General features: G+C 37.3%; 1 protein-coding gene and 1 long non-coding RNA gene across 5 annotated transcripts in view; one reads left to right on the forward strand and one right to left on the reverse strand.

The window, feature by feature from the left end:
• The window catches only part of GUCY2C (guanylate cyclase 2C), a 71941-nt gene that overhangs the window by 14853 nt on the left and 33218 nt on the right, over window positions 1-23870 (forward strand). For all 3 annotated transcript variants that reach the window (XM_073877945.1, XM_025879900.2, XM_073877944.1), the window contains exons 7-12: window positions 1919-2036; window positions 3651-3786; window positions 9807-9892; window positions 12055-12166; window positions 20477-20558; window positions 23307-23412. In XM_073877945.1, coding sequence (XP_073734046.1) covers window positions 1919-2036; window positions 3651-3786; window positions 9807-9892; window positions 12055-12166; window positions 20477-20558; window positions 23307-23412 — 640 coding nt within the window. The remainder of the gene's footprint in view (window positions 1-1918; window positions 2037-3650; window positions 3787-9806; window positions 9893-12054; window positions 12167-20476; window positions 20559-23306; window positions 23413-23870) is intronic.
• LOC112830175 (uncharacterized) overlaps window positions 1-23870 on the reverse strand; it is a 48992-nt gene that overhangs the window by 14675 nt on the left and 10447 nt on the right. The window contains exons 3-4 of one of the 2 annotated variants that reach the window (XR_003209843.2): window positions 22960-23050; window positions 22710-22838 (exon numbers count right to left, since the gene is read on the reverse strand). This is a non-coding gene — a long non-coding RNA (uncharacterized lncRNA). Of the gene's footprint in view, window positions 1-22709; window positions 22839-22959; window positions 23051-23870 lie in introns of those variants that run through there. The other variant, XR_012373988.1, reaches the window with a different exon arrangement.

The raw sequence follows: 23870 nt of genomic DNA on the forward strand, positions 1-23870 counted from the left end.
TTCCTTCCTTCCTTCCTTCCTTCCTTCCTTCCTTCCTTCCTTCCTTCTTCCTTCCTTCCTTCCTCTCTCGCTCTCTCTTTTTGTTTCCTTATAATTCAATTTTCGTTTTTTTTAATTAGAGTATAATTAACAGTGTTATATTTTACCAGTCATTTTCTAATAGGGTTGGAGACCCCACAAACCATACTGATAAAGTATCTGAGTCAGAGTAAGCATATAGAAGGTGTCGCTGGTGCACCTGTGCCCCTTGCCCCTTCAGCTAGATCATATGACCTCAATTATCTGACTGCATTATTAATCATTACCTGTCTGCACTCAGACTGGATACTGTTACTGCCCTGATATCTCCCATATTTGCCTAGGCATTTCACCCACACTCTCTGTACTTGTCACAGTGTTAAGAGGAATAAAGCATAGGAACTGCAGGCCTATTTGACTAGGCCTTCATGAAGATAATCTAATCAATCAACTTAGCCTTTTAGCTGCAAAATACAGGAAAGAGGACAAAGTTATCAATATTTCATTCCTACAACCACATTGACAGCTGCTTTCAATAGTTACTTTGCTCTTTGGAAGGAGTCTTCAGTGTAGCCAGGTTGGTGTAATCCTACTTTTAGCAAATCCTCAACCAACTGCCAAAGTGTTAGCATTCCTTTGTCACTGTTCTCAAAGGACACCTGGCTATGTTTGGGGAAGATCATGAGATTCATTTGAAAGTTGACATTAACTGGGTTTCAAATTCTAATTCTGACACTTTGGTTCATTTGACTCTTTTTTTTTTTTTTTGACAGTTGATTAATTTCTTTTATTTCTTGGGTTTTCCAAATAACACCTCAGTTAAACAGTTTTTTAAAAAGTTATTCATCTGGGGTTCATTTGACTCTTGGGTGTTTCTTAGAATCTTGAGATTAAAACTTCTCTTTTGTAAAATGAGAATAAAGAGGCCCACTTCATAGGAGTGTTTTTAGGATTAGATGTGATAATATGAGCACATTATTCAACCTAGTCCTCAGGGCATAGATGTGTTCACCTACTGTTTGAATAGTAAATGATAGTTATCCTAGTGATAGCAGTTCAAACATGTTAGATTCATTGCATATTAAAACACTCAAATGATTTGGAATTTTATTTTATTTTATTTTATTTTTAAAGATTTTTTATTTATTTGACAGAGAGATAGAGAGCACAAGTACACAGAGTGGCAGGCAGAGGGAGAGGGAGAAGCAGGCTCTCCACTGAGCAGGGAGCCGGACATGGGGCTCAATCCCAGGACCCCAGGATCAGATCATGACCTGAGCCGAAGGCAGCTGCTTAACCGACTGAGCCACCCAGGCGCCCCTCAAATGATTTGGAATTTTAGAAACTCTATGACTTGCAGCACAATCTTAGACAGTATTGAGGGTTCACAATGGGCCAACTATCGCCTAGGATTGAGGATACACAATCAATACACTAATGTCAGGAGCTTACAGTGTTAGAGAAAATGTTTAGTCTTTTCATACTTAGTTTCACCATAAATTTAATTCATAAAATTTCTCTATATCCTATCCCAATATATCTAAACTATTATGAGCACTTAAAGAAAAGAAAGTTTCCACATGTAAACCAAAAGTCAGTAAGCCTTGAAAGCAAGCATTAGCTCACATGTCCAGAGCCCAAAAAACCTCCCTCAAAGAAGTCTCTGTGATCTGATCTTCCTTTCCGCTCATGGGTGTGAACCACAGCCCTCTTACTCAACTTAGCATCTTATATGACAATAAACCTATCTGGGGAGGCAGAAAGTTTTCCAGGTTACTGGAAAAAAAAAAGATGTTTTCAACTATTTCAAGGCTGATGCTATAGTTTGTGGGAATTGCAGAAGCTCCATATGATTTTTGAAGGAATAAATTTTCATGAGGAATTTGTGCTTTTATTACAGTAACCACTACTTCATGGAAAATGTCACAGCCCCTGACTATATGAAAAATGTCCTTGTGCTGACATTGCCTCCTGGGAATTCCACCTCCATTAGCTCTTTCTCCAAGGGTTTATCACAGGTAAGTTTCATGGTTATGTACTACTCTTTTCTTTGTCAAGGGTAAGATGTTATTCTCCTATGTAGGACCCCAATTCTAAGGTAACAATTGTTTTTTTTTACTCCCATTCACTAAACAAATGTTAACTGAGACCAACTATGTGCAAGATTACTGATATTAAAATTCTTACTATAGGTCACTGTGCTGGGCTCTGGACCAACACAGCAATGCACACTCTGTTACATTGGAATGGAAGTGACAATATGGGAAAACAGGAAGAAGCCCCACTAATTTAGGGAGGGTAGAAACTAAACAATGTAAAAAAATGAAGTTCCTTACACCCTAAAGCAACTTTCTGCTATCACAGATATCAAAATTCTACCTTTAGAGATATATATTCCTAGGTTAAGACATTGTCCCCTATTATAATTAAGTTGACCATTGTTTAAATTTGTCCACGAGAGTCTTAGCATCATATCTGGTTTAGCATTTATCCCAGAAAAAAAGAACCTCTAACTGGACATTAAATCCTGGCCACCTTATTATAATGCAGGGGCCCCTGACCCTAACACCACCTTGGGCTTTGTCAGTCACTGCACCTTAGTGTGACTAAATTCATCAGATGTATTCTGCCCTCAGAGTCAGTTGAGAGCAGGTTTGGACTGGGAAGAGGAGGGAAGGAGCAGTCCTGAAGACCATGAACAACCTTGGGATGGCAAGCCAGGCCCAAAGAGCTATAAGGGAAGTTGGGTACTTTGGGGAGTATCACAGTTTTTTCCCGGACTAGCAGTTCTAAACCCTCTGTTTTACAACCCTGCCCAAATTAGGAGCTGTAACCACTTTTGGGGTTGGGACTTAACTGGATTCTTTTGGTTTCGTGAAATGATGATTTCAGCAAAAGACACTGAAACCAATGAGAGGTGTTTTCTTTTTTCTTTTTTATATTTCTAGCAAATATACTTCTGGGTGTAATATTCAGATATCACTCACCCAGCTGCTAGGCTCTGGCAAAAGTGTGATTCTTCACAGGTGGACGGTCTAAAATGCCCAAGCTGACAGAATTTACTTGGTCTCAGGGGGCATAAGACTTTTAATCCACAGCCCAACTCTGTGAAGACCACCATGCAACTATCAAGAACCGTCTTCAAAGCAAGTTCAATGGTATCATCCAATCAACTCTCTTCCTGCCCTATTCAGGGTGCTGAAGGACAGAGAGTTGTTTTTACTGTTGTTCTCTTTTACTCTTTGTGAAAACACTACACTACAAACAAACATTTTTCCTATATAAAATCTCACAAGAATTATGACAATGCTGCATGCTGTTCTTCCTGGTTGAAATGATAGATTTCGCCATCATGGGAAGAAAGTATAATTGCTTTTAGTTACTTCCCTAAAAATAGTGTTCCAGGTTTATTGATTGCCAAGGAAAGGCAGAATTTTGACACAAGGCTAATAAAAGAGCCCTGGCTCAAGGACATATTTTCCAAAAGACTTCTTTAATACCATCCCTACAATTCTCCTAACATCCCTTTACCTTTCCAGTTACTCTGCAGACACCAAGAATGTTTTGCTCCAGGCTCAAGACCAGAATCTCTTTTTGGGGAACTCATTTTAAGATTTTTCTTTCTCATTCAGGCAAAAAATAACTTTGCTCTTGCCTACTTGAATGGAATCTTGCTCTTTGGACACATGCTGAAGACATTTCTTGAAAATGGAGAAGATATTACCACCCCCAAATTTGCTCAGGCCTTCAGGAACCTCACTTTTGAAGGTACTGGTTTCCTAAGAGCAAACAACAACAGCAACAACACTTAACTAACACTTTCTACAGAAAGCTAAAGACATTCGGGCTTTGTGGATGGACTTTGGGAAGCAAAGAGGGGGGTTGGCCATAGACAGACCAACAGCTAAATATCTTCAAACTTACTTGGAGGCAAATACCACTGCATACATTTGAGGGTTTCTATTAGCGATATCTGGACCCCAGTTTATGCTTTAAGATTTCAGAATCTTTCGATATCAAAGAAAGAGCACATGGCTTGGACTTTGTACTTTGAACAAACTCATCACAGGGCGTTTGGGGCGGTGATGTCCTGACTGTGCTTGGAGACTAGCGAGAAGAGAAATCCCTACAATTTGGTTTTGGTCCTTCCATATCTCCTTTCTATCCTTTAGGGATCTGGGACCCTGTGTTACCCCTCAAACTACCAGAACCTCTCATAACAATATCATCCCAAGGTTCCCAACACATGTTCCTGAATGTGAAGTATGGTATCTTACTGTAATTTTGATTTGCCTTTCCCTAATGAATAGCAATATCAAGCACCTTTTCATGTGCTTATAGGCTATTTGTATATGTTCTTTAGAAAATGTCTCTTCAAGCCTTTGCCCCTTTTTGAATTGTTTGGGTTTTTGTCTGGATATTATTGGTTAATCAGATATATGATTTGCAAATATTTTCTCCTATTTTGTGAGTTGCCTTTTTACTCTGTTGATAATGTCTTCATGCACAAAGTTTTTAAATCTTCATGAAGTCCAATTTGCCTATTTTTTCACTGGTTGCCTCTACCTTTAGTATCATATGCAAGAAATCACTGCCAAATCCAATGTCATAAAGCTTTTGCTCTGTGTTTTTTTCTAAAAGTTTTATACTTGTAGGTTTACATTTAGGTCATTTTGAGGTATGTGGATATCCAATTTTTCCAGCACCATTTGTTAAAGACTCTCTTTTCCCCCAGTGAATGGTCTTGTCACTCTTAGAGAAAATCGTCTGACCATATATGTAAGGGTTGATTTCGGGACATCCTATTTTATTCCATTTGTATATACATCTGACTTTATGCCAGTACCATACTGTTTTGATTACTGTAGCTTTGTAGCAAGTTTTGAAATTAAGAAGTGAGTCCTTCAGCTTCTTCTTTTTCAGGATTATCTTGGTTATTTTGGGTTTTTTGAGATTCCATATGAATTTTAGGATGGCTTTTCCTATTTCTGCAAAAAAAATAATTTTTTTGACAGAGATTGTGTTAAATCTGTGGACTGCTTTGGGTAATATAGATTTATTGATGATGTTAAGTGTCCCAATACATAAACATGGGAGGTTTCCATTTATTTATATCTTCTCCAATTTCCTGCAGAAAAGCTTTGTAGTTTTTTTTTTTTGTACAAGTCTTTAATCTTGGCTAAGTCATTTCTCAAATCTTTTATTCTTTTTGATGCTATCATAAATGGAATTGTATTCTTTTTATTGAAATATAGTTGACACACAATGTCACCTTAGTTTCAGCTATATAACATAGTGACTCCACAGTCTATAATTTATGCTATGCTCACCACAAGTGTACCTAGCATCTGTCACCATAAAACCCTATTACAGTACCATTGACTATGTTCCCTATACCTTTGACTATACATTGATTCTATTTCCTCAACCTTTTATCCCCGTGACTTATTCACTCCATAAATGGAGACCTGTAACTACCACTGGAACTGTACTCTTAACATCCTTTTCTGAATGTTCACTGTTAGTATATAGAAATGCAACTGATATTTGCGTGTTTACTTTGTATCCTGCCACTTTGCTGAACTCTTTTTTGGTGGAATCTTGAGAATTTTCAACATGTAAGATCATATCAGTTGTGAATTTTACTTCTTCCTTTCCAATTTGGATACCTTTTATTTTTTTCTTGCCTAAGTGCTCTGGCTAGGTATTCCAGTATTATGTTTAATAAAAGTGGCAAGAATGGGCATCCTTGCCTTGTTCCTGATCTTAGAGGAAAAGCTTTAATTCTTTCACCATTAAGTATGATGTTTGCTATGGGTTATCCATAGACGGATTTTATTATGTTGAGGTAGTTTCCTTCTGTCCCTAGTTTGTTGTGTTTTATGACGAAAGCATATTGAATTTTGTAAAAGCTTTTTCTTCATCAAATTGAAAAGATCATGCATTTTTTTCCTTCATTCTTTTAATGTGGTATATTATATTTATCAACTTTTATATGTTGAACTATTCTTGCATTCCAGGAATAAATCTCTCTTGGTCATGATGAATACTTCTTTTAATATGCTGCTAAATTCTATTTGCCAGTATTTTGTTGAAGACTTTCATATCAGTGTTTATTAGGGATATTGATGTGTAGTTTTCTTAGGGTCATTTTCTGGCTTTGGTATCAGAGTAATTCTGGCCATATAGAATGAGTTCGGGAATGTTTCCTCCTCTTCAGGTTTTTTTGAAAAGTTTGAGAAAGGTTGGTGTTAATTATTCTTTAAATATTTGTAGAGGGGCGCCTCTCATGTCCAACTCTTGGTTTCAGCTCAGGTTGTGATCTATTCCTCTATTTCCTCACTTCTGTCTTATTATTCTATCCATTATTGAAAGTAGAGTATTGAAATTTTCTTTTTTTTAAGTTTTTATTTATTTATTTGACAGAGACACAGCGAGAGAGAGAACACAGCAGGAGGAGTGGGAGAGGGAGAAGCAGGCTTCCCGCGGAGCAGGGACCCCAATGGGGGGCTCAATCCCAGGACCCTGGGACCATGACCTGAGCCAAAGGCAGACGCTTAACTACTGAGCCACCCCGGCACCAGGAGTATTGAAATTTTCAACTATTATTGTAGAACTGTCCATTTCTCTGTTCAGTTATATCAATTTTTGCTTCATATATTTCGGTAGTCTGTTACTAGGTGCATAAATGTTTATAATTGTTATATCTTCTTGCTGTATTGAAACTTTTATTAATATATAGTGTCCTTTTTTGTCTCTTGTAAACTTTTTTGATTTAATCTATTTTGGGGTGCCTGGGTGGCTCAGTTGTTTGAGCGACTGCCTTCGGCTCAGGTCATGATCCTGGAGTCCTGGGATCGAGCCCCGCATCAGGCTCCCTGTTCAGCGGGGAGTCTGCTTCTCCCTCTGGCCCTCCCCCCTCTCATGTTCTCTCTCTCTATCTCATTCTCTCTCTCAAATAAATAAATAAATAAATCTTTAAAAACATAATAAAAAAATAAAATCTATTTTGGGGGTGCCTGGGTGGCTCAGTCGGTTAAGCATCCAACTCTTGATTTCAGCTAAGGTCCTGATCTCATGAGTTGTGAGATCGAGCCCCACGTCAGGCTCCACGCTCAGCAGGGGGTTGGCTTGAAGATTCTTTCCCTCTGCCCCTCCCCCAACTTGCACACGCACTCTCTCTCTAAAACAAATAAATAAATCTTAAAAAAATAAAGTCTGTTTTGTCTGATATTAGCGTATGCAATATACTACTCTCAGTCACTCTCTTTTAGTTGCTATTTGCATAGAATATCCTTTTCCATCCTTTCTCGTTCAACCTATTTGTGTTTTTAAACCTACAGTAGATCTCTTATAGATATCATATAGAGTCATTTTTAAAATACAATCTCCTAATCTCTATCCTTGAGTGGAGAATTTAATCTATTTTATATTTAAAATAATTACTGATAGGGGAGATTTATTTTTATCATTTTGCCCTTTGTTGTCTATTGTCTTATAGCTTTTTTGTCTCTGATTTTCTGCATTATTGCCTTCTTTTGTGTGTAGGTAATTTATTTTGTAGTGAAATGTTTGAATTCCTGTCTTATTGTTTTGTTTATATTCTTTAACTATTTTGTTTGTAGTTACTATGGATATTACAGCTAACACCCTAGGTTATTATATTCTAATTTGACTTTATACCAGTTTAACTTCAATAATATCTGAAAACTGGACTCCTTTAATACTTCCATACCCACCTCTTTCAGACATTGACGCAAATTAATGCAAAATTACATCTTTATATGTGTGTGTCCAAAAACATAAACTAATGATGTTTTAAACATTTTAGTCTCTTAAATTATGCCAAAAACAAAATGTAGGGTTACAAACCAAAGTTACAATAATACTAGTTTTTAAAAACACATTCATCTCTTAAATCATGTAGAAAACAAAAAGTGGAATTACACACCATTGTTATATTAATGTTAGATGGTATAACTGCCCATGTATTTGCCTTTACTGAGATCTTTATTTCTTCATATGGCTTCAAGTTATTGTCCCGTGTCCTTTCACTTCAACCTATAGGACTACCTTTAGCATTTCTTGCAGGGCAAGTTCTGGTGGTTACAAACTCAGCTTTTGTTTATCTTGGAATGTCTTACTTTCCCCCTCACTTTTGACAGACAGATTCATTGGATAAAGAATTCTTGGATGAAAGTGTTTCTTTTGGCATTTTGAGTATATCAGGCCAGTGCCTTCTGGATTCTAAAACTTCTAATGAGAAGCCTGCTAAAAATCTTATTGAGTATCTCTTGCATGTGACAAATCACTTCTCTCTTGCTGCTTTCAAAATTCTGTCTTTTTTTTTTTCAGTTTTTTACTTAAATTCAATTTAATTAACATATAGTGTATTATTAGTTTCAGAGGTGGAGTTCAGTGATTCGTCAGTTGCATACAACACCCAGTGCTAGTTATTTTAAGTGCCCTCCTTAATGCCCATCACCCAGTTACCCATCGCTCCACCCACCTCCCCTCCAGCAACCCCCACTGTATTTCCTATAGTTAAGAGTCTCTTACGGTTTGACTCCCTCTCTGTTTTCATCTTACTTTATTTTTCCTTCCCTTCCCCAATGTTCATCTGTTTTGTTTTTTAAATTCCATATATGAGTGAAATCATATGGTATTTTTCTTTCTCTGACGGACTTATTTCACTTAACGTAATACCCTCTAGTTCCACCCACATTGTTGCAAATGGCAAGGTTTCATTCTTTTTGAGGTCTGGCTTTTGGCAGTTTGTTTAGAATGTGTCTCAGTGTGGATCTCTTTGAATTCATCCTATTGGAGTTTATTGAACTTCTTGGATATTTATATTCATGTACTTCATCAAATTTGAGAATTTTTGGCTATTATTTCTTCAGATATTCTCTCTACCCCTTTCTCTCTTCTTCTTCTTCTTCCTGGACTTCCACAGTGCATATGGTGGTCTGCTTGATAGTGTTACACAGGCTCTGTTCACTTCACCTTTTTTTCTGTTCCTCAGACTTGATAATTTCCATTGTCCTATCTTCAAGTTCGATGATTCTTCTGCCTGCTCAGATCTGCCTCTGAGTCTCCCTAGTGAATTTTGCATGTCAGCTATTGTATTTTTCAGCTCTAGAATTTCCTCTTGGTTTCCTTTTTAGGTTTTTCCTCTCTTTATTGATATTTCCCATTTGTTCATACATCATTTTCCTTACTTTATCTATCTCTTCTTTTAGTTCTTTGACCATCTTTAGGACAGCTGTTTTAAAGCCTTTGTCTGTTAGATCCACCATCAGGTCTTTTTCAGGGATAGTTTCTGTTAGTTTATTCCTTTTTTTTTTTTTTTGATTGAGTGACGCTTTCTTGTTTCTTTGTCTGCCTTGTGATATTTTTGTTGAAAGCTAGATATTTGAATTCTAATAATTTGAATCTAATAATCCTATATATCACATGGTAAATGGGGAATTTTTACTAGTTTAGTGCATATTCTTAGCAAAAACTTTTCACTAATAATTAGATTCAATGGGCTGATTATATTTTCATCCTAACTGCAGTGGCAAAAATTTTCGCTTCTAGCTAAATACTAAATAGCATCTCTCTTTAAAATATCCATCAGAGATCTCAGGGCCAAGAGCCAATGGATATTCCCTCTGATTAGCTCATTAAGATAATTTTTCAGTAAAATAGAGCAATTGGAAACTATTTTATACCCTCTGTAAGGATCTAACTGGTTTTTCAGTCAAAAAGTCAAAAATAACCTCCAACTCTTTCTGATTTTGCCCTAGGGCATGCAGGTCCTGTGACTTTGGACGACTGTGGGGATATTGACAACACTATGGTGCTTCTGTATACTTCTGTGGAAACCAACAAAGTATGTCTGACTTCTTATCAGGAACTTGGGGTGAAGTGACTAGGTGAGGAAGGATAACTACAAGGCGAGTGATAGCAAAAGAATTAGAGAAGTTGTGTTTAAAATATGCAAGTTATTTATTTCAGATTCACGATTGTGACCTACTTAGGACTGTATTCTTTAAGCATTTTGACCCATACCTTATTTAGAACATCCACACTCTATTGGCTATATATAAAATACCCACCCAGAATACATTGATATAAAGACCAGACTATTGATGGGATACTAACAAAAGGATGACAGTGCTCTCCTAAGAATTGTTTATTCATTTCCACAGCTAAAAATTTCAAAGAAACATTCTCTATTCTCTCCATCTGAACTCATGAAAATCATTAATTGTGCTATCTTTCTGACACATATAAACAGTCCTATAATGTCATGCTCTTATTCATGTTATGTATCTCTTTTCTCCTCACCTACCTATAGGTTCTTTAAAGAAAGGGAGTGGGTCTTACTTCTCTATGCCTCCAGTGCTTAGCTTCTTATATGGCATATAGTTGATGGCTGATCATCATTTAATTTAAAAACAAATCACCTGTCTTTATGTCACCCAAAGTAGTGCCCATCACAAACAATGAAAGCCACTGTTCTGCCAACCAAATGGTCAGTAGAAAGTTTCTCTCTTTAAGACGTCATGTCCTGACATAACTAGGAATCTAAGAGAAAAACTTTTCTTTTTCTTTTCTTTCTCATTTTTTCATGTAATTTTCCAATTGGATCATTATGACATCTTTAAGTCATATATTTAGTGTATATATTAACCCACTTTCTAAAAAGATATCTGTAATGAAAATGTGGAAAGCTAGGAGAAAGATGTCCAGATTGAGAAAGTTAAGCCAGAAGTTTGGGGGCAGCATTTCAGAAAAGTACTCCATAGTTTTCAGTTACTATAAAAACCTTGAATATAATGCTATATTTCACATACACTTCATGGGAATACCTTAAAATAAAGTGTCATCAAAGCTCCAGTTATCATAGTAACTTTAAAGAGAACTATACTCCTCTCTAAGTTATTTGTACCGGGGATGATGCTCTTGGAGAGAAGCAAATACATGTGGGAAGATCCTACATCAGCCTCATAACTGCTCTTCAATATGAAAAATGTTCTGTGCACTTATTCTCTCTGAAAGAAAATCTAGCTGAATTTTTCCATAAAGGCAAACTGATTGTATTTTTCAATAATCTAATGCCATCAGTTGTGCTATATAATATGTACATATAGGGAAACCAGGGATTAATTCTCAAAACACAGGGATATAAATAAGTTATTCTGTATCCAGAGGAAGTTTCAATGGAGATTCGATGTACTGTCTCCTAATATTAGGATATTTACTACCCTCAATATATGCAATTATAGATCATGCTCTCAAGTTAAAAGTATATTTCTAAAGATGTAAAACTTTTGTCCAGAAAGTTTTGAGGGAATGGTGTTGAATTTAGAAAGATGATCATTATATGCAGCAGTAATAAAGGATATATTAATATATCCTATCAGCAGATTGCTTGAAAAAGAAAACTTTTATCTTAGAAACCTAATTAGTATCGTGTACAAGACAGCACATTGGAGCAAAAGGATAGAAGAGATTTGAAAATTATGTAATTGACAGAATTTAAATGTGAATTATTTCAGAGCCCCTCGACATGTATCAAAATGGATAATGAATGGATTTTAGCTGTAGTGCATTTTCTCAAGATATTATCTTCAATAGCAACTTAATATTGTGGAGAACATTGGTACTTCACTTGTCGTGTGACTTGGACCTAACCATTTAATTTCTTTTGGTCTCTGTTTTAACATTTTTGTAATATGAGAGACTTGAACTAGTTCTCTAAAGACCCAAAGAATCTATGTTGGGTAGGAGTTACTGGTATGAGCATAAAGTAGCATATGGTCATAAAGAAACAAAAATAATTGACCCAGCTGGAGCTTAAATCTACTGTCATGCTGTGAACCAATAAATGGACGCTAACTAGCTAGCTCCTGCCTGCTAAATATTACCTGTTTCACTGAGAATCGTTACTATGAAATTCAAATGTCATTGGGCAGGACAATCTCATCAGAAGTCATTCTAAAATGTCTTTTTCTGTTCATCCTTCTTCTTTTTCATGCCCTGACACAGTACACGGTTCTCTTGAGGTATGACACCCATGTAAATAAGACTACCCCAGAGATTAAGAACCCCATGTTCATCTGGATGAACCACAAACTTCCTAATGATATCCCAGGCCAGGGTAAGAGATCCTTTAATGAATTTTGTTTCTGTGAAGTTTCTTTTCTGGTAAGGTAAGTACATTCAACAGTTTATGCAATTAGCCTGCGTTTTTATGTTTTCATTTGTTTTGTTTATTGTCTGAATTAGATTTGCCAGGTTTGCAAAATGTGGGCTTTAATTCCCTGCCTAATGAATGATATTACAGTTCTGATTAAATGGTGAAAATATCCCTATTCTAATGTAGCTATACCTCTCTTTAATATGTGTCCTACCTACCCACTGACAAAAATTATCCTATAGAAAATTAGGTTTGACAACTGGCAAAATGAACACAGACACATGTATTCTTAATGCCACTTATTCCATTTTATTACAATAAACTCAAAGTATACATATTTCAGCAAGGAACACAAGATGCCATCAGCCATCAGTCATCAGTGAGCATGGCTTCAAAAGTCTCCCCTGTTTCCTCACCGGACACATACTTGGGTTATAATGATGGCTACCCACCTACTTAAGATGAGGTCCTATCATGTCATGGAAAGCCCTACCATGACCAGGACTTCACCCATGCAACTTCCCATACAACCATATAACATTGGCCATCCCTGGACAGGACCAGCCAGGTATCTCCTGGGCAACAAGGTCTCAGGACAGTCTGGCTTAGCCAAGGCTTACGACAATGAATAGTAAGTAATTTCACGTTACTAATCTATTTCTAGAGAAAGAAGTCTAAATTTGGACAAACATTTATGCCCAAAGATGCAAAAAAAAAATGTAAAGGCGATACTAATAAAATGATTTAGCAAATGATGATACATCTGTAAATGGAGCATCATAAGCCAATTAAAATAATTATTTACAAAGAATTTTAAATGACATAGGAAAACTTATAAGGTAAATTAACAGGAAAATAAACAACTTTTTTATTTAATGAGATTCTAACTTTGTAAAACAATGTTAGAAATAGATTGTAAAGAAATATGCTAAAATGTTAACAGTGGTAACTTCTGAGTAATAGGATCCTAGGAGTGGTTTTTTTTTGTTTGGTTGGTTGGGCTTTTATTTTATTTTATTTTTTTGTTATTTTATGCTTTTCCTAATTTTCCAAATTTTTCCATAATGACTCTGTATTAATTTACCACTTTTAAATATTAAAAAATAAACTAGAAATATTTCTCTCCCAGCCCTGGTCTATAGCCAGAAACTGAGGTTGATATGACTTAAAGAGAAAAGTTCTGGTTTGATGCACTTCCTTCTGTTAATGTGTTGGATGCACTTGCTAGGTTTTCAGTCCTCTTGTGTTCAATGAGTCACATATGGTTAAAAATGACTCCTGTATTTTTATTCAGTAGCCATGAGCAGTTGACTAAAGCAAAGAAGCAAAGAGGGAAGTGGGAAGTGAGGTTCCCATTCTTCTAAACAATAAGCTATCCTGAGCTGATTTCAGATTTACTGCTATCATTTTTTAAGTTTTTATTTTAATTCCAGTTAGTTAGCATACAATGTTATATTAGTTTGAGGTGTTCAGTATAGTGATTCAGCACTTCCATACATCCCCCTGTGCTTATCACAGCAAGTGCCCTCCTTACTCCCCATCACCTATTTCACCCATCCCCCTACCTTCCTCCCCTCTGGTAACCATCAGATTGTTCTCTATAATTAAGAGTTTGTTTCTTGCTTTCTCTCTCTCTCTCTCTCTTTTTCTCTCTTATTTTTCCCCTTGGCTTGTTCATTTTGTTTCTTAAATTCCACATATGAGCGAAATCATATGGTATTTGTTTTTCTCTAACTTATTTCCCTTAGCATTATATTCTCTAGCTCCATCCATGTCATTGCAAATGGCAACATTTCATTCTTTTCTATGGCTGAATAATATTCCATTAAATATATAAAGATGTGACATATATAAATATATATAAATATAAATATATATGTTATATATTTCACATCTTTATCCAGTATTGTTAAGACTTACACTTGAATTGAATCCATATCTTGGCTATTGTAAATAATGCTGCTATAAACATCGGGGTGCATGTATCCCTTTGAATTAGTGTTCTTGTATTCTTTGGGTAAATACCCAGTAGTGCGATTGCTGGATCATAGGGTATTTCTATTTTTAACTTTTTGAGGCACCTCCATACTGTTTTCCAGAGTGGCTGCACCGATTTGCATTCCCACCAACAGTGTGTCAGTGTTCCCCTTTCTCCGCATCCTCGCCAACGCTTGTTTCTTGTGTTGTGGATTTTAGTCATTCTGACAGGTGTGAGGTGGTATCTCCTGTAGTTTTGGCTTGCATTTCCCTGATGATAAGTGATTATTATAGCATCTTTTCATGTGTCTCTTGGTCATCTATATGTTTTCTATGGAGAAATATCTGTTCGTGTCTTCTGCCCATGTTTAACTGGATTAATTGTTTTTTCAGTGTTTTATAAGTTCTCAATATATTTTGGATACTAACCTTTTATTAGATATGTCATTGACAAATATCTTCTCCCATTCTGGAGATTGCCTCTTAGTTTTATTGATTGTTTCCTTCGCTGTGCAGAAGGTTCTTAATTTTGATGTAGTCCCAATAGTTTATTTTTGCTTTTGTTTCCCTTGCCGGAGGAGACATATCTAGAAAGAAGTTACTATGACTGGTGTCAAAGAAGTTACTGCCTGTGCTCTCTTCAAGGATTTTTGTGGTTCCAGATCTCATATTTAGGTCTTTAATCCTACCCCAAATAATAAAATACCTAGGAATAAACCTAACCAAAGAGGTGAAAGACCTGTACTCTCTAAACTATAAAATACTGATGAAAGAAATTGAAGATGACACAAAGAAATGGAAAGACATTCCATGCTCATGTATTGGAAGAACAAATATTGTTAAAATTTCTATATTAGCCAAAGCAATCTACACATTTAATGCAATCCCTATCAAAATACGAATAGCATTTTCCACAGAGCTAGACCAAACAATCTTAAAATTTGTATGGAACCACAAAAGACCCCCAATATCCAAAGCAGTCTTGAAAAAGAAAAGCAATTCTATCATTGCTTTTTTAAAGTTGATTTCTTTTCATTAGCAAGCTTTTTTTTTAATTAAGCAATTTTTAAATGATTTTATGTATTTATTTGTGCTAGAGAGAGAGAGCACAAGTGGGGGAAGGGAGAGGGAGAAGCAGACTCCTCACCGAGCAGGGAGCCCAAAATGGGGCTCAATCTGAGGACCCTGGGATCATGACCTGAGCTGAAGGCAGACACTTTTTTAATTATCTCTAGAACCATCTGCAAGCTTTGTAGGTTTAAACCAAACTTACCTTTGAAATATATCTCTTTTCTTGTGGATTTCTGCAACTTTCTACTTCTTTCTTTTGTAACTTTTTGAATTACAATTATTTTTTCTTTTCCCTTAATTATAGTGACAATGTTAGTTTGTATTTTTAATATATTTCTTTAAGAGTTTGTAGGGTTTTTTATTCAATAGAAAGATCTGTTCTTTGTAAAATGCTCAACTTCTAAAAAAGCAATTTTTAAATGATTTTATGTATTTATTTGAGTGAGAGAGGGAGCACAAGTGGGGTAGGGGAGAGGGAGAAGCAGACTCCTCACTGAGCAAGGAACCCGAAGTGGGGCTCAATCTCAGGACCCTGGGATCACCTGAGCCAAAGGCAGACACCCAGGCATGCTTCAGAAAGTAATTTTTGAGAGAGCTCTCATTATTTACCTAAAAGAGATCACATTAAATATTCATGTTGTATTATTCTTATTACAGGGACATTGTATCATTCTGAGCAACTTCACTTCATCCTCATTTAACCGGAAAATTCAGTTAGCCAGAGCTTTTCATTACTCAACTGTTCCTACATTTAATTTTAATCTTTATAAATAAAGTAACTCAATCTTTCAAATAGTATACAAATCAGATATTTATCTGGTCTTTTATCTGGGTACACCGCTGCCCCCTAAGTAACAGAATGTCTCATCTGGAGATAACACCATCACTGTCATTTCATTCATTCTACAAAGATTTGCTAGCACCAGGCAGTGTTCTTAGCACCTGGAACACAGCAATGGACAATGCACATGTGTTCCTGTTCCTCATCCATGCCATCATCATCTGCCTCCTGGGTTACGATGACATCCACCTGACTTCCTGCTTCAGTCCTGCTTCCTGCCCACCTCCAGTCCAACCAACTTTGCCACCAGAATGAAAGCATGGATCCAGTCATATTGTCACACTATTGCTAACACTCAATTGGCAGCTCCCCTTAATCCATAAAGTCCAAATGACTTATTATAGCACAAAATGTCCATGATCTTCCTACTTCTCCAGCCTTATCTTTCTTCTTACCTGAAAACCCTTCCCCATTTCCTCAATTTCCACCTACTTCCTTAAAAAAAAAAAAAAGGAGGGGGGTCTTGCAACTTCATGCCCCTGTGTCCTTAGTAATGCTACTACCTCTGATTAAAATGTGTCACTCCCCCATATGACTGGTAAACAGCGACTCATCTTCAACATTTAACTTGAATTTCATTTTTCTAAGCTTTTCTTAGCCTCCCAGGAGGCTATTGATCTTGCCTACATCCCACCCAATTCTAGCTTAGAATTTATTTGATACTTATATGTTTACACATTTTTTTAAAACCATACACTGTTTAAGTGTAGGGTCTATTCTTTTTTTTATTATTTAAATTCACTTAGCCAACATATACTACATCATTAGTTTCAGATGTAGAGTTCAATGATTCACCAGTTGCATATAACACCCAGGGTTCATCACATCACATGCCCTCTTTAATGCCATCGTCCAGTTACCCCATCCCCCATCACCTCCCCCCCAACAACCCTGTTTGTTTCATATAGTTAAGAGTCTCTCATGGTTTGTCTCCCTCTCTGATTTCTTTCTGTTCAGTTTTCCCTCCCTTCCCCAATGATCCTCTCCACTGTTTATTACATTCCACGTATGAGGGAAACCATATGACAATTGTCTTTCTCTGACTGACTTATTTCACTCAGCATAATACCCTCTAGTTCCGTCCACATCGATGTAAATGGTAAGATTTCACCCTTTTTGATTGCTGAGTAATATTCCATTGTATATATATATATACCACATCTTCTTCATCCATTCATCTGTCGATGGACACCTTGGTTCTTTCCATAGTTTGGCTGTTGTGGACATTGCTGCTATGTAGGGGTGCAGGTGCCCCTTCAGATCACTAAATTTGTATCTTTAGGGTAAATACCTAGTAGTACAATTGCTGGGTTATAGGGTAGCTCTATTTTTAACTTCTTGAACCTTCGTACTGTTTTCCAGAGTGGCTGTACCAGCTTGCATTCCCACCAACAGTGTAGGAGGGCTCCTCTTTCTCCGCATCCCCACCAACATCTGTTGTTTCCTGCCTTGTGAATTTTAGCCATTCTGACGGGTGTGAGGTGGTATCTCATTGTGGTTTTGGGTCTATTCTTTATTCACCTCTGCCCAACAAAGTACCTTGGAAGGGATGAAGGAAGAAAGGAGGGAAAATGAGATAACTATAAATCCGTTTCTACTCAGCACTTATCCACACTGTGTTAATTTTAGTCAATTTACTCTTCTAAGTGTGACTTTCTTCCTTCTTCACATGAGGAGATTTGTTAACTGATTCCAAGATTCTTTTCCAACTATCATACCATATGACCTAGGGTTTTAAACTCATTCCACCATCACTGTGAATCTAATTAGACTGTGATAACCACAGCAGCCACCAGAAGTTAGCAGAAGCTTCACCTTTGAACTACTATAATACTGTGACTTGATAACTCAAGCAAAACTGAAAACTATGTTGAATTAACCACCTCTATATTTAAATAGTATACAGCATATTTAAATATCATAAGTATGGGGCGACTGTGTGGCTCAGTTGGTTAAGCGACTGCCTTCGGCTCAGGTCATGATCCTGGGTCCAGGGATTGAGGCCCGCGTCAGGCTCCCTGCTCAGCGGGGAGCTTGCTTCTCCCTCTGCCTCCGCCTGCCGCTCCCCCTGCTTGTGCTCGCTCTCTCTCTGTCAAATAAATAAATAAAATCTTTAAAATAAATATCATAAGTATATTTAGTGCAGTGAGATGTTCGTGCTGTGGGGGGTAGACAGGAATTGAGATGGGGAGGACCCAGCAGACAGAAGTCCCCCTAGTCCCTCCAGTTCGTGCTCTAGTCTAGGGGATGTGTCATTTCAGTAGACTGATGAGTAGAATCGTTGATGAGTGAATTATATTTCTCATACCGATTCTGAGAGTGGTGGTAATGGCAATGGCGGGGTGATAGGAGTGATGATCACAGTAATAAACAGAATTCACACCGTCAGATATGCCCATCCAAATCCAAGATACTAGTCTGTTTCTGCCCTGATGAGAACAGAAATCCAGAGCTCACATTTTCATTGTTAAAAATTTCCCTTAGCAGGAAACAAGATAAGCAGAGGTAAAGTCCTATGTTAGCAAAGCATAAACCCCTTCAAAGTCACCCCTTATAGAAAGCATGGAGACATTTTTAGTGAAGAAAATTCGTGCATGTGATGTTAAAATCCAATAGTAAAAATATTCATAATGGAACGTGAGTATGCCTGGCCCCTCCTCTGTCAGCTCTGGTCTCTCAGTCACTTCTCCCTTTAGTTTGTTGCATATTTCTAAATAATATGCATACATTTCTTGATTCATAAGCTTTGGATGTTATCTGTTTATTTCTTGTATTGATAAAAGATTTAGTTCATCTTCACTAGCCCTACTTTTTTCTAACCTTTTCTCAAATTAGTTATATCTTTTTGTCAATACATTTATTGGGTGCCTTTGTAATTTTAATTGATATGCGTAAGCTTCTAGTACTGTTCTCTACCAACTATATAAAAAACTTCATGGAACGCCTGGGTGGCTCATTCAGTTAAGCATCTTTCTTCGGCTCAGGTTATGATCCCGGAATTCTGGCATGGAGCCCCACGTTGGGCTCCCTGCTCAGTGGGGAGTCTGATTCTCCCTCTCCCTCCACTCGTTCTCTCTCTCTCAAATAAATAAATAAAATCTTAAAAAAACAAAAGAAAACAAAAAATAAAAACTTCTTGCTTCCCAGCTTGGTAAGATGAAGATGTTTCCTACTACCTCCTTCCTACCTCCCAGATTCTCTGTATTTTTCTTTAATTTGTCATAGCTGATAATATTTATTTGGCAGTCATATAAACCCTCTGTCATTTACCTATAAGTTGATTCTATAAGTTGAAAATTAGTAACATTTTCATCATTATTATTTATATAAAGCAAAATAGTACTCTATTGCTTAGAATCCATTCCATTTTTCCTTCTTGAACTCACCAACTTCCTATTCTAATCAGAATCCATTGTGGCATATACAAAACATGACTTTCTTGTACAGTTTTACTATTGTTGTTGTCCTTCTCAGTCGAGGCCTGTTCCTCTGCATATTCAGTTTCTGTTTCAAAGCTTCCTTGGGTTGGATCTACATTTTCCTGAATTCCACTTACCCTTCTGTCAGTCTTTTAAATTGCTTCATCTTTACAACTCCACCTACACACTTGTGCTGTAATAAATAAAATCACTTACATCCTTCACTGACTTCCATCAATGACTTTGTAGCACTTGGGAAGAACCAGCAGGCAACACTGTCATTTAATATTCCAAAACGACTGGCTTTTCCTCTGATTGTGCCTGGTGTTAAAAAATAGTTGACTCTGGGGCCCTGGGTGGCTCAGTTGGTTAAGCGTCCGACTCTTGATTTCGGCTCAGGTCATGGTTCAGTGTTTTGAGATCAAGCCCCAGGTCAGGCTCCACTCTCAGCAAGTGGAGACTGCTTGTCTTTCTCCCTACCCCCGTTGGCACGGTCTCTCTCTTTCTCCTTCTCTCTCTTAAATAAATAAATAAATAAATAAATAAATAAATAAATGAAATCTTTTAAAAAAATAGTTGACTTTCTTCCTTTGTGAATCCTCCTTAGGTATATTGGTTTCAAGGACATCAGGTGGGTTTCCCACCAAAATTATTTGCATACTGGACACTATTTTATGTTTTTCTGACATTTGGTGATTCCCAATGAAACGCAGTATGCAGTCCATAAGGACCACTGAAATTAAACCACTTCCCCTGGCACATTCCAGGTAGTTTTCCTCAGAGACCACAAATACAGGACCTATATTACCAATGAAGAGATGAATAGAAGATAAAAGTTTTTTTTTAAACGTCTCTCCTTTTCCCTCCTTCAGATGAGATTATACAACTAGAATCTTTGAAATGATTTTATTCTCTTTTCAAAGATCCTTACTAATGCATTTTTCACTGTCTTTTCTGCCACAGGCCCTCAAGTCCTGTTGATTGCAGTCTTCACCCTCACAGGAGCTGTGGTTCTGCTCCTGCTCATTGCTCTTCTGGTGCTGAGGTACCTACCACCCCCTTTGTCTCGCTGTGCTCATCATGCAAAGAGAGGGAGAAGTCTGATGTCATCAATGATAATATATATCGACAAGAAGGTGTCTAGACAGATCTAAGATCATGAAGGCATTCTGCATCAAAGACTACATCGAGGGCAGAATAGTATTGAATGGATCAGTTAGAGACACCTGAACTCGTATCTATCTCAGTTCTGTGACTTAATAGTTGTGCGGGTTTTAGTGTGTTATTACAGGTTACTTAACTTCAGTATCCTCATCTGAACTGTTGTGAGAACTTGATATAAAGTGTGGATAGTGACTGCCATATAATAGGCATCCTATAGACAGAAACAGCTCTTCTGCTGTTTTATTGGTATTTTGTGGGGCATTTCAATCTCTATATTATATAGTGTTCAGGCTGGAAGAGTCTTCAGAAATCATCTACTTCACACCTCCCATTTTAGCATGGGGAAGGAGACCCAGAAAACCAAATGGCTTGTCTGGAGTCACAACACCAGATAGTTGTAGGGCCAAAACTAGCACTCAAGCCTTCTGACCATCAGTTCCATGGTTGTTCTACTCAATTTGCACAGATGAAGTGCCCCGCACAGTGTTAGAGGCATACTGTATGCTCAGAAATATTTGTTGAATATATAAATGAATGAGTGAATACCACACTATGCTAATCTGTGTATGTTAAACACATAAAACTTTCCATCCTATTATATTGTCAGGATCACCCCCATTTCCCAGCTGAACCAGAGAACAACTTTTCTCTTCGTATCACGTGCTTTTATCAGTGTGGCACTGTACTTTCTCATGAGAGAATCCAGTCTGTTGTATGTCAGTTAAAGGTTTCTCCAGGAAAGGAAGTAGAATGTTCTGTTCAGTCTGAAGGCAGAACTTGACTCCTGTAACTCTGCATTAACCTAAATTTGAGCTGTATATACACATATACAGTGTATGATGGCCATTTAGTTGGAGATAGCCAGAAACCAAAATTTGAGGAGAATAAAGCCAGTCAATAGCAAGGTCACAGATGTGGCTAATGCCCTTCAGGAACCGAGTCCAAATGAGTGTCAGCTTAAGATCAGGGGGAATCACAAGGTAAAAGACAGTAACAGATGGAAACAGGCTGAAACAGGTGTGTCCTGTCTGGCTGGAGCAATGGTGTGTCCACAAGGAGATCTGGTAGACAGATGTTATTCTTATAGTTTTCTATTACAACTACCTATATAAGGAAAATAGTGAATGATTTATGGCATCTTCTGATTCAATATGAATGGCACGTGGCTCTGTAGGGTCCCAAGAGTCTCTTCGAATGAAGAGATGAGAGCCTTTAAGGCTACAAAGCCTTCTTTGCCCCAGGTCCTAGGGTAATCATTGGTCAATAATATGCTATTTTATATGTATTTAATAGAGGAATACTCAGAGTTAGATGGAAGCATAGGAAGAAAATAGTCATTTCTGCTTAGAATCCAATAAGAAAGTCATCATGAATGACCTAAGAAGGTGAGTAGAAGTTTGTCAAATAACCACAAGCAAAGATAAACTCAAGGACAAATAGGTCAATGGAAAAACTCAGATTCTAGAACCAGACACAGCAAGCACGAGAATTTGGAATATGCTAGAGGTGACATTACAAGTCAGTTGGAAAATGATGGCATGGTAGCCTTGCAACATGGAAAAAATGAAATTAAAATCCTACCTGAAACCATACACAAATATAGAGTTCATTCCATATGGATTATAAATGGAATAAAGACTTAAATGTGAAATTCAAACTTCAAAACTTAGAGGAAATTAATAGAAAAGGACTTTATGATCTCAAGTAGGAAAATATTTCTAAGAATACCAAATGTTAAGAATCCGGAAGAAATGGGAATTCTCATGTTGGGAAGGTGTAAGTAGTATAACCACTTTGGGAAATAATTTGACAATATCGGTAAAGTTGTAAGTGTTTCCTATAACCCAAGGATTCTGCTTTATCTGTACTATCTGGGGGAAACACTTAAAAAATTGACATTTTGAATGTTGAAATACATGTTACATTTTCTCTATGCTTTTCTATTTTCTTTATACACATATTCTTAAAGGCACAAATGCATAAGAAGAAGTGGCTTTTGGGGTACCTGGGTGGCTCAGTCGTTAAGCATCTGCCTTCAGCTCAGGTCATGATCCTGGGGTCCTGGGATCGAGCCCCACATTGGGCTCTCTGCTCCGCCGGAAGCCTGCTTCTCCCTCTCCCACTCCCCCTGCTTGTGTTCACTCTCTCAACGTGTCTCTCTCTCTCAAATAAATAAATAAAATCTTTAAAAAAAAAAGAAGAAGAAGAAGAACTGGCTTGTTTAGGAATCTGGTGTATTCTCTGGTGGCTTAAAAATTAACATATTTGCTTTTCAAGCTTACCAGTTTTGAATTGTTTCTGTTTTTTCCTTACTCTTTCCATGTCATCAGTTCAGATTCTTTATAATAGTGAAGGGCTGCCTTAGTGAAGGACCTGAGAAAATGAAATGGAAAGAAAGAAGGGAAGAAAAGAAAGAAAGAAAAAGTTAAACCACCATCAGAAATCGTTACAGCTGACCTAATGGCCAGCATTCACCAGTTTGGGGAACATGGAATCACGCCACTGGGCTAACATCTCTCACCACATATCTACCTAAGAATGTCAGCGTTCTAAATTTCTCTTAGTGTTCAGAAGCTAAATGACATGAATGTTAATAAAAACCTACTGACTGGTTCTATTCCTTTCACAGAAAATATAAAAAAGAATATGAACTTCGTCAGAAAAAATGGTCCCACATTCCTCCTGAAAATATTTTTCCTCTGGAGACCAATGAGACCAACCATATTAGCCTGAAGGTAAGATGAACCTCACCTGTTGAAGAATGCTAGGGCTGGTGCAACTGGCCAGGTATTTGACAAGGCTGGTAGCACGGTAAGAAATGGGCCAAGCAGGGATCCTCTGCTTGAGAATCTAAGACTTGGACATTTTCTGATTCTCAGCTTCCCGTCTTTCCATTGATCCTCCAGTGTCCTAAATGTCAGCTGGTTGATCCAATGAACACTTCAGTGGAAGCTGAGATTTGGTGTGTTACTCATTCTTTGCCTCTGACCCAGAAGGGAAATGCATATGGTGTGCATTTGTCATGGAAGCAATGTAGAAATAAGTAGAGCATTTGAGCCCCCCTAAGCCTTGGCTACTACTCGGCCCATGCTAAGGATGTATGCTTATCTTGCTCATTGCTGAAGAAAGAGGCCTCTGTTGACATTTGCCTGCATTCTCCCTCTGCTAGGACACATCACGGCGGCCAGGAATA

This window comes from Callorhinus ursinus, unplaced genomic scaffold, assembly GCF_003265705.2.
Source record: "Callorhinus ursinus isolate GAN/ISIS: 27379988/994484 unplaced genomic scaffold, GSC_fseal_2.0 scaffold27, whole genome shotgun sequence".
NCBI lineage: Eukaryota > Metazoa > Chordata > Mammalia > Carnivora > Otariidae > Callorhinus > Callorhinus ursinus.